Raw genomic sequence first — 11,587 nt, forward strand, 5'->3', positions numbered from 1 at the left:
TACTTCCTGGTGATGGTATTTTCTTTACTCCCCTCACCACATACTATAAGATTCACAATAAGAGTAGTCTACACATAACGACCTTTATTTCCTTACCACCTAATTCTGAATTAAATTATTGCAATCTGATATATCTGCACTTTTGTTGTCATTGTTTAGTCATTCAGTCTTGTCTTACTCTTTGTGATCACCATGAACAATAACACATCAATATTATCTTTCATTGTCTCCTAAAATCTATTCGTTGCTTTCATGACCCAACCTATCCAACTCATTCTCTCTCATTTCCTTTTCCTTTTGCTTTCAACCTTTCTCAACATCAGATTTTTTCTGTCTCTCATTATGTAACTAAAATACTTAAGTTTCAGATTCAGTTTTTGACCTTCCAATGAAGATTCTAAATTAATTTCTTTAAATATTGATTGATTTTATCTCCTTCCTGTCCAAGACACTCTCAAAAGTCTTCTCCCATACCACCCTTTGAAAGTATCTATTCTGTGGCACTCAGTTTTCCTTATAGTCCATTTGCCAGAAAATGCTGGGACCACTTGCCAGGATTTTAGTATTATAATTAATCATCACACAATGTTGCTGATACTGTGAATAATGTCCTCCTGGTTTTTCTTACTTAATTCAATTTTAGTTCATGCAAACTTTTTTGGAAATCCATCATCCCATTTTTTTATATTACAGTAGTATTCAATTACATGCCTATACTACTACTTATTCAACCATTCTCCAATTTATGTACCTCTCTTCAATTTACAATTCTTTATCACCAGAAAAAGAGCTGCTACAAATGTGGGTTGTTTCAGTTTTTTATGATCTTTTTAGGATATAGACCCTAGTACTAGTATTGCTGGATCAAAGGGTATGTATAATCTTTTTGCTCTTGCTCATAGTTACAAATTGCTCTCCAGAATGGTTGGATTAGTTCACAACAAGGCATTAGAATCCCAATTTTGTCACATCCATTCCAACATTAATCATTTTTTCTATCATATAAGTCAATCTGATAGATATGAGGTGGTACATCAAAGTTGTTTTAATTTATATTTCTCTAATCAATGGTGATTTAGAGCATTTTTTCATAAAAGTATTGATAGTTTAAGTTTCTTTATCGGAAAACTGCCTGTTCATATTCCTTGACCATTTATCAATTGAAAAATGACTTGCATTCTAGTAAATTTGAGTTGGTTCTCTATGTTTTAGAAATGAGGACTCTGCATCCTATAAGTTTGTTATTTACAAAAACAAAACAATTTTGAAGTAGAAAGATACTCATAGAAAAAAACAGTAAAAGGATAGAGCAGGAAATATTCTTCAGCAGAAATGAAAAAAGCAGGAATAGAGATTCTTATCTCAGACAAAACAAATGCAAGAATAGATCTAATTAAATGAGATAGGGAAGGAAATTGCATCTTCCTTAAAGGTAGCCTAGATAATGAAGTAATATAACTACTAAACATATGTGTATCAAGTGGCATAAAATTCAAATTCTTAGAGGACAAGTTAAGTAATATACTAGAAAAAGTGGACAGCAAAATGATACTAGTAGGTGCCCTCAACTTCCCTCTCTTAAACCTTGATAAATGTAAACAAAAAATAAACAAGAAAGAAATTAAGGAAATGAATATAATTTTAGAAAATTTAGATATAATAGACTTCTGGAGAAAACTGATTGGGCATAATAAGAAATATATTTTTCTCAGTGGTACATGGTACCTACACAATTATTGATTATTTGTAGCCATGCAAAAGATTTCCATTATAGTTTTTATGTCAATTTTTTTTTAATTTAAGGCAATAGGATTTTTAAGTGACTTGCCCACAGCTAGGTAATTATTAAGTGTCTGAGGTTAGAGTTGAACTTAGGTCCTCCTGACTCCAAGCTGGTACTCTAACTATTCAGCCACCTAACTGCCCCAAATCTAATAATTTTTAAATTATCTCTCCTACATCTATTTCCAGGTCAATTATTTTTTCCAATGAGGTATTTTACATTTTCTTTTAGTGTTTTATTCTTTCGATTTTGTTTGATTGATGTCTCATAGAATCATTGATTGCTTCTTACCTAATTTTCATTTTGAGGGAATTATTTTCTTCAGGAGGCTTTTTTTGTGTCCTTTTCTACTTGACTAATTCTATTTTTAAAGTAGTTGTTTGCTTTACTGGATATTTCCCCTATTTGGCCAATTCTGTTTTTTTGAGGAATTTTTTCTTCAGTCTGTTTTTGTTCTTTTCCAATTTTTCATAATGCTCCTATATAACTCATTTTTCCCCAATTTTTATTTTATATATCTTACTTCATTTCTGAAATCATTTTTGAGCTCTTCCAAGAGAACTTTTTTTGGTCTTGAGTCTAAATCATATTCCCCTTTGAGGTTTCATATATAGGCATTTTGCCACTGCTTTCCTCTTTTGAGTTTGTGTTTTGATTTGCCCTAGTTCCCTAGTAGTTTTCTATGGTCATGGGGTCTTTTTGGAGGTTTTTCTCATTTTTTTAAAATTGTGTTCTGTTCCTGGGTGGGGAACAGGAGGCATTATCATAAGCTTCTTGTGCTGTGGTCCTGTCATCTGCTTAATGACTTTCCATACTGGGTTTCAGGTGCTGGCAACTTCCTCCCTCTACATGCCTGTTGTGTCAGGATTATAGGGCTCAAAATTTGCATTCTGCACCGGTAGTAGAGGCCTTACACCTGTCTGCCATTCTGTTGGTCTGCTCAGCCCGGACCAAGGGACTTTGGTTGCTCATTTATTGTGTATCTACGAGCCTCCTGCTGGCTTCTCCACACCCTGTGCTCCCCCCTTTACTCAAGAGAGACCAACCTTTCCTGAAGTCCATCTAGGTTATTTTAATCTGGAAAAGTGTTTCAAGTTGTCTTTTTGTGAGTTCTGTCGTTCAAGAATTTGTTTTTAAGAGAAAATGGGAAAAGCTCCGGCAAGTTCCTAGATTCTTTTTGTCAACTTTGCTCCATCACTAAGAATGGAAATTAAGGAGAAGGGGGAAAATGAGGCTTAAAATGTATAGAAATGAGACAAAAAAAAGTTTATGTTCTTTTATAGGTTAAGAAATATAACTGTAGTTAAAGTTAAGGAACTTATACAGCAGAAGATAACAAAAATATTCTTTAAAAAATAGGATGGGGGTGGGGCAGCTAGGTGATGCAGTGGATAGAGCCCCGGCCCTGGAGTCAAGAGTAACTGAGTTCAAATCTGGCATCAGATATTCAATAATTACCTAGCTGTATGGCCTTGGGCAAGGCACTTAACCCCATTTGCCATGAAAAAACCTAAAAAAAAAAGAAATAGGATGGGGGCAGGTAGGTGGCACAATAGACAGAGCACCAGCCCTGGGGTCAGGAGGACCTGAGTTCAAATCCAGCCTCAGACAGTTAATAATTACCTAGCTGTGTGACCTTGGGCAAGTCATTTGACCCCATTGCCTTATAAAAGAAAAGAAATAGGATGAATATTCAAGTAAGGTCTTGGATGACTTTTGGAGCAGATTACTCCAAGGATAAAAATGGAGGGGATAGCTTGGGAAATGAAAGAAATCAAATCTCCCTCTTATATAGAAAAACAAATAATAAGACCACTGGGAAGAATGGAAGAGAGGAATTGAGTGAGTTCTCTATTCCACCAGGATGCTGTGTCTTTCTGCTTCCAGGTTCAGATGTTAAGATCTAAGGGAAATCTAAAACTGACATCATGAAATTATTCAGCAATAGCTCCTCAACAACTGAGGTCTCTGAGTTCTTCCTGAACTGTTTTGTCAGATCTCCAAACTGGCAGCACTGGCTCTCCTTGCCCTTGAGTCTGCTCTTCCTGCTGGCCATGGGGGCCAATGCCACCCTTCTAATCACCATTCGACTGGAGGCCTCTCTGCATGAGCCCATGTATTACCTGCTAAGCCTGCTCTCCCTGCTGGACATCGTACTCTGTCTCACTGTCATCCCCAAGGTCCTGCTCATCTTCTGGTTTGACCTCAGACCTATCAGCTTCTCTGCCTGCTTCCTCCAGATGTATATCATGAACTGCTTCTTAGCCATGGAGTCTTGTACCTTCTTGATAATGGCATATGATAGATATGTTGCTATCTGCCACCCACTGCGCTACCCATCCATTATTACTGATGAATTTGTTGCCAAAGCTGCCATTTTCATAGTGGCTCGGAATGCTCTTGCCACTGTGCCTATCCCTATTCTCTCAGCTAGGTTGCACTACTGCCACTCCAGTGTCATTGAAAATTGTATCTGTGCCAACCTTTCTGTATCCAAACTCTCTTGTAATGATGTTACAGTCAACCGCCTCTACCAGTTTGCAGGGGGATGGACACTGCTAGGTTCTGACCTCATCCTCATCTTCCTCTCCTACTCCTTCATTCTTCGAGCTGTACTGAGACTTAAGGCTAAGGGGGCTGCAGCGAAGGCACTGAGTACATGTGGCTCCCATTTCATACTTATCCTCTTCTTCAGCACCATCCTGCTGGTCTTTGTTCTCACTCATGTGGCCAAAAAGATGGTCTCTCCTGATGTGCCCATCCTGCTCAATGTCCTGCACCATGTCATCCCTGCAGCTCTCAACCCCATTGTCTATGGAGTCCGGACCCAGGAGATAAAGCAAGGCATTCTGAAATTACTGAAAAAGGGTCTATGAAGTGGAAATAAATATTTTGTTCATTTTGAGCCCTCCACCTTCTAATTTATTCCCTCCTCTTTCTTTTTTACTCCCTCATCTTCAGAATTGTGAATAGTTCTGGTTTTGCTGATTTCAGAAGATATTATGTCATGCAGGTCTTTTATATTTGCTTAAATGTAGCATATTCATTGTTTTGGGGGATAGCTTAATATTACATTATTTAAAAACATTTTTAATCATTTTCAATTGCTGGATACTTAGGTTGCTCCTAATTGTTTTGTTACTGAAAATCTCTTTGTGTTAACATTTTACAAAAATATTATTACTGTTCAGTCATAACTGAACCTTCAGAATGGCAGTTGGGCTTTTCTTGACAAAGTACTTGGAAAATTAACTTTTTTTACATAAATAATTTTATAGAGATTTTCTTTATTCACCCTTTGTTTAATGTTTTCAGACTGGATCACTATCAATGAATGCATATAGTCAAAAGAAGTAGTTTTATTTCTTATATTTTGCACTACCCTTTTGTTATCCAAATCTTTATATTAATCCACAGTCCCACCAAGATAACATTAATGGATCTGTTTTCTTTCCAGACTCCAATTTACTTTTGAAAATAGTATTATTTTATACTCTAAAGAATGTTGGTGGTCTCTGAAAAGTTTATCACTTTTTTCTTGGATAATTTTTGAGGTCATTAACAGCTTTACTTTCTAATTTTTAAATTGCTTCTTGATGTAATGATAACCTTTGACTATTACTCATTTTTGATGTGTATATATGTGCATATATTTATTATGCATGTGTATATATGTATACAGAAATATATATATTTTTATCAGTAAGGTGTAATTTTGGTGATAGTAGCTCATAAGGTTATCTAAGTACATATATATATATATACTTAACTGTAAATATACATATATATGCCTATATATATACATATATATATATATATACATATATATACCTATATATCTGATGATGCTTGTCCTTCATTCTTGAAGAAGATCATGACTGCAGGGAGGTGATTCCATGACTTGCATGTGAATAGAATTTGAATGAGGGGGTGCTACACTAACCTCACTTTCTGCTTTGGAGCCATCTAGTTCTTGAGGTCAGATATGGACCAAGATGACCAGGGATAGTTCTGGATTCAAAACAATAAGGTTTAAAGGACTTGCCCAAGGTCACACAGCTAGTGTCTGAGACCAGTTCTGAACTAAGGTCCTCCTGAATCCTAGCTAGAAGATGGCAGTGGATAGAGCATTGGGCTTAGAGTCAGAATTATTCATCTTTATGAGTTAAACCTGACATCTGACTCTTACTAGCTGTGTGATCCTGGGCAGGTCTTTTAATCTGTTGGTCTTAGTTTTCCTATCTCAAAAATCAGCTGGAGGACAAAATGGCAAATCATTCCAGTGTCTACCAAGAAAACCCCAATTGCCATTCTGAAGGTTCAGTTATGACTGAATAATAATAATAATAATAATAATAATAATAATAATAATAATAATAACAATAGCAACAACAAAAGACAAGATCAAGAAAAAGAGAAATTTGAAATAATAACGCAAATTAGATAGGCCAACTCATTATATTTATTTCAACTAGTAATTGACTGAAAGTCAAGCAATCAATTAGCACTAGCAATAGGGATATGAATGCTTCTACTACATTGTAGAATATGATACAAAGATGTTCCTCTTAGAACATAATTAGCAAATATTCAGGCATCTTGACCCTGTGAATCATGTGAATAGATAGATCGATAGAGACAGATAGGTAGATAGATAGATAGATAGATAGATAGATAGATACACACACAAATACAAAGAGATACATACATAAATAGTATATCTATATTGAATGCTAATATCAAGTTTGAGCTCATGAAGAAGAATCCAGGACTATTCAACAGAGAATGAATAGGTGTGAGTTTGGGCCCTAGGCCTGAACCACTTCCAAAAATGTATTTTGGATCATAAATGAAGGACATGGCCTTTGGAATGATGCAACACTCATTTTGCTTCTCTCCATGAACTTGTTGTGCTAATGGATTGATCAATTTGTGGTTAGTCCTTGATCCCTGTAATAGGAAGATGGCATGTAGAGAGTGACTTCAATCAGAGTGATTAAGTCTTAGCCAAGAAATACTGCCCATTCAGTAGATTTTGAGGTTTTCTCTTCTCTTCTTTTCTCCTTCCCTTTGCTCTTCTTTCACTTCTCTATTTCTCTCTGTGTGTCTCTCTTTCTCTCTGTCAATGTCTCTGTCTCTGTCTCTCTGTCTCTGTCTATGTGAATGTCTTTGCTTCTCTCTGTCTCTGTCTGTCTGTCTCCATCTCTGAGTCTCTCTTCCCATTTATACACTTTTAGAACATGGTTTTCTGCCAAGGACCATTTGTATGGCTGTTTGCAGGTTGTACAAAATTATCCCTTAAAAATTAGCCTGCCATATTTGGTCAAAAAAAGATCCAACATTTAATGAATGTTGAATCCCACCTGCAGTTGCTATGGCAGCGTCAGACCAAACGATTTTATAGTCATATAGTTGGGACGGACATTCCCATCTCAGTTTTAGAGGATTCTTAGTTTCCTCTTGTGTTCCTATTTATTTAGGATATAGTGACTCCACAAATTGGCTCCATTACACATTTTTTCACATATACATATGCAATGTATATGAGAGTGGGAATCTTACTATGTGTATATATGTTTCAGTTCCTCATTGATTTTTGGATGTTATGTTGTCATCTACAAATGTTTTCCATTTATTTTTAAAGAGTAGGTTATCTTTTAAAAATATATTTTTAAAAGCTGATTGCAGACAAAAAAAGTCAGTCTTTTATAAAATTCACTTCAGCAGATATCTATGAATTGGTGCAAATGAATATATTATACCAGACCCTATCTCCAACTCTCAGATCTATAGGTATGAGGTGCAAGAGAGAGAGGCTATAATTTAGAAACCAGAGAAGACACCTATGCAAGATTCCTGAAAGGTTTCTGACTCTCAAAAGATATTCTAGATGAGTATGTCTACTTAACTTAGAAATTAAATTCAGAGATCAACGGAATTGTACAAAGGAATTTGTAATGGTTAAGTACTGAATATGTTCCTAGATATCTACATTTGCCAAAATATCTTATATTATAAATAGGTTAATATGAGTAAGTCTTTCTCATAGTTATTATAATAGTTTGAATTTCTAATATAGTCTGTTGAGTTTATCCTTCACCTATATAAATTAGTAGTATAATTTCAAGAGCAAATAATTCATTTGGATACCAGACTTCTGATGATCAGCCTCCTCACCAAATGAGACTGTTCTTGAACCAACACACACACAAAAGGTTACTAGATTCTTGCTCAAAGCCTTTTACCACTTGATCAAGGCCTGATAAGAGCTTCATTTTTTTATTGATAGGGTTGTTCTTCAAAAAGAAATTTGGAAATTATTAGTTTCAGGATATGTGACTAGGTGAAGACCTCCTGGTACATATGAGAGAATAACATTCTTTTAGCTTTTTTAGAAAGGTAGTTATCCAACCATATAAGTGGTTTGGGAGCTTTCAGAGGTTACAAAAAATAGGATCCTTCTTCCCTCTCTTTCCACCTTCTTACCTCCAGAATATTCTGATTATAGTTTCTAAAGAATTTCCAGTTCCTCTGACTGATTCAAACCTGTTAATTTTCCCTCTAGTCATTTTTTTCTCATTCTGAAGGTGGGCCTTATGCTCAGTATACATCCAGTAAAATTTTAATGAAGATGAGTGACATTCTATCCAGTCTCAGACCTGCCCTCAGTGTCTGTCATTTGTCTACTCCAGTTGAAAAATAGAGTCAGGGAAAATAGGCTGTCAAAACTGAGTGTGTCTACTTTGTGCCAATGTCCACATATTAGACTGTAGCTTCACTAAATGACTTAATTATGAGGGGGTTAGCCTGAAACTAGTGTAACATGGAGACATAGAGGTACTGAAGAAAGGTTATCCTGGCAGTAGTCATAACAATCAATTCATGTTTATTTTGACCTGAACCAGTGACCCAGAAAAGTAAACCCATTATGCTTCTGAAGCAAACACTGTGAAATTGGAAAACTGAATAGAATATTACTCCTCCCTATATTGAGAGCATCTTTTTGGCTATTGCTTCAAAATTCAGTGATCAAACCCATGGGACTCATGGATGGATGAACTGCCAGACATAAGAGTTCTAGCCCGACAGCTAGAATTAATACAAAACCTCAGTCAACTGACTGCTGTTTTCTGACAAGGAACGCTAGAAAGGTTCTCTGTGCCTTTCTACTAACTATATTTGCATATGAAAAGTCAAGATTACATTATGACAGATAGAAGTAATAATAATCCTATTCCCTGGCTCAGCTTTTCTGTGTTCCTTTTCCCTTTCCATCCAGTTTTCTAAGTGGAACATAGAGGACATGTAGGATTTAAAAACTAGGAAAACTTAATGATATTTGGTTGCTATTGAATAAGCAACTATTATGGGTAACTTGAAGTCTACTCTTCAAGGATTAAAGCTGGAAGTTTCATGTAATGCCCACTATAAATTAGAGTGAGTTCTGTGGCAAACAGGGACTCCTTGACTTGGAAGAGGAGTAGAAAGAACAGACTAAGTCTGAGAACATTATTTATTTTGGAAGACCTTGCCCTTTAGTCTAAAGAGCCAATTAATCACGACTAAAAAACTCCACTAGAGTGATGAAAGGTTTCAGTTCCCTCAAGAACTAAAGGAACTGAACGGGGCGTGGGGCTATGATGGCTACAGGAGAAGAGCATCTCCTAGGTGTTCTCTCCATAATATTTCAAAAATCATAAAATTATGACTCTAACTTAATTTTAGAGAGACAGAACCCACAGAGGGATCCAGTGAGGCAATTCTCCAGACCAAAGTAACCTGGAAAATAGTAGAAAGGCTCCAACCCATGGAGCCCCTCCAGGGTAAGAGGAGTGGCCCACCAGAGTGAAGGAACTTCAGCCTCCCAGAGGCAGCCCCAGGGTGCCTGGGAGCCACTATGCATGACAGCATAGGCAGTTTCCTGACTTACACCCTGAGGAGCACCAGGCACAACTTTGAAGATCAGCCAGACCTCTGCCAGAGTGAGAACACGAAGCCCAGCCCTCAGGGCACTCAGCGAACAGTGGTGGCCAGGGCAGCCCAGATTCAGGAAATGGAATCAAGGAGAGTCAGTAAGCAGGAGCCCCCAGGCAACTGAGCCTTGAGTGCTCTGCCTACCAAAGGTAGGGGAGTGGACAGAGACTCCCGAGATCTATCCTCTGTACCTGGAACAGGACTCTAGGGCTCTGACCACATTCAGATTCTTATCACAGTCTAGACCCTCCACAGAACAGCAACACCTCCCCACCTCAGCGATGATGTGCTTGTGGTCATTCACAGACCAGGAGGGAAGACAGAGTTTCACACACTGAAATCCTGGGGGGGGGGGGGTGTCCCAATAATACTCAAAAGCTCAGGAAGCACCCCAAAACAAGGCACAGGCTGGGGAAATGAGTAAACAGAGAAAAAAGAGGAGCACCATTGAGAAATATATTATCAATGACCCCAAGAAGGATCAAAATACTCAGTCTGAAGATGAGGAAGTACAAGTTTCTGCATCTAAAGACTCCAAGAAAAACAGATATTGGGCTCAGGCTACGACAGAGCTCAGAAAAGATTTTGAAAATCAAGTGAGGGAGATAGAAGAAAAATTGGGAAAACAAATGAGAGAGATGCAGGAAAAACATGAAAAAAGAAGTCAGCAGCTTAGTCAAGGAAATCCAAAAAAATGCAAAAGAAAATAACATGTTAAAAACCAGCATAAGCCAAATGGATAAAACAGCTCAAAAAGTTATTGAGGAGAAGAATGCTTTAAAAAGCACAATTGGACAGATGGAAAAAGAGATAAGAAAGCTCTCTGAGGAAAACAAATCTTCCAGATATAGAATGGAGTTAAAGGAAGTTGTTGACTTTATGAGAAGTCAAGACATAATATTTCAAAACCAAAAGAATGAAAAATTAGAAGAAAATGTGAAACATCTCATTGAAAAAACAACTGATCTGGAAAACAGATTCAGAAAAAATAATTTAAAAATTATTGGAATACCTGAAAGTCTTGATCAGGAAAAGAGCCTTGACCTCATTTTTAAAGAATTCCTACAGTACAATTGCCCGGATATCCTAGAAGCAGTAGGCAAAATAGAAATTGAGAGAATCCACCAATCTCCCCCAGAAAAAGATCCAAAAAAACAGCCCCCAAGAATATTATAGTCAAGTTCCAGAGCTCCCAAGTCAAAGAGAAAATATTACAAGCAGCCAGAAGGACACAATTCGAATATCGTGGAGCTGCAGTCAAGATTACACAGGACTGAGCAGCAACTACATTAAAGGCTCATCGGGCTTGGAATATAATCTTCCAGAAGGCAAAAGAGCTTGGAATACAACCAAGAATCAATAACCCAGAAAAACCAAACATATTCTTCCAGGGGAAAAGATAGATTTTCAAAGGACCAGGGGAATTTCAATTGTTCCTATTGAAACAACCAGAGCTGAACAGAAAGTTTGATCTTCAAATACAAGAATCAGGTGAAGCATAGAGAGTGGAGGAAAAGGGTAAAATATGAGGGACTAATGATGATGAACTGCATGTATTCCTGCATAGAAAAATGATATTAATAATACTCATATGAAGCTTCTCATTTAATAGAGCAGGTAGAATGAGCTTTATAGATGAAGCACAGGAGAGAGCTGAATTTGAAGATAATATATTGTAAAAATGGAGTCAATGGCTGAAAGGTAAATGTAATGGGAGTAAGAGAAAGGAGAGGTGGAATAGTCTAAATATTTCATATAATAAGATTTTTTTATTAATGCAATGAGCTATTGCAATGATTTGGAAGGCAAGGGGGAATGAGGGAAACTTCA

General features: G+C 36.8%; 1 protein-coding gene across 1 annotated transcript; it reads left to right on the plus strand.

Annotated features, from left to right (window-relative positions):
- Positions 1-3,711: 3,711 nt before the first annotated feature.
- On the plus strand, positions 3,712-4,659 carry LOC141490597 (olfactory receptor 56A3). The gene has a single exon (XM_074190670.1). It carries the CDS (start codon positions 3,712-3,714, stop codon positions 4,657-4,659), a length of 948 nt encoding a protein of 315 aa, XP_074046771.1.
- The last annotated feature ends 6,928 nt before the right edge of the window (positions 4,660-11,587 follow it).

The sequence above is a fragment of the Macrotis lagotis genome, chromosome 1 (assembly GCF_037893015.1).
Source record: "Macrotis lagotis isolate mMagLag1 chromosome 1, bilby.v1.9.chrom.fasta, whole genome shotgun sequence".
In the NCBI taxonomy this organism is placed as follows: domain Eukaryota; kingdom Metazoa; phylum Chordata; class Mammalia; order Peramelemorphia; family Peramelidae; genus Macrotis; species Macrotis lagotis.

Coding starts and splice junctions, on each gene's coding strand:
- LOC141490597 (XM_074190670.1), top strand. CDS start 3,712: ATGAAATTATTCAGCAATAGCTCCTCAACAACTGAGGTCTCTGAGTTC.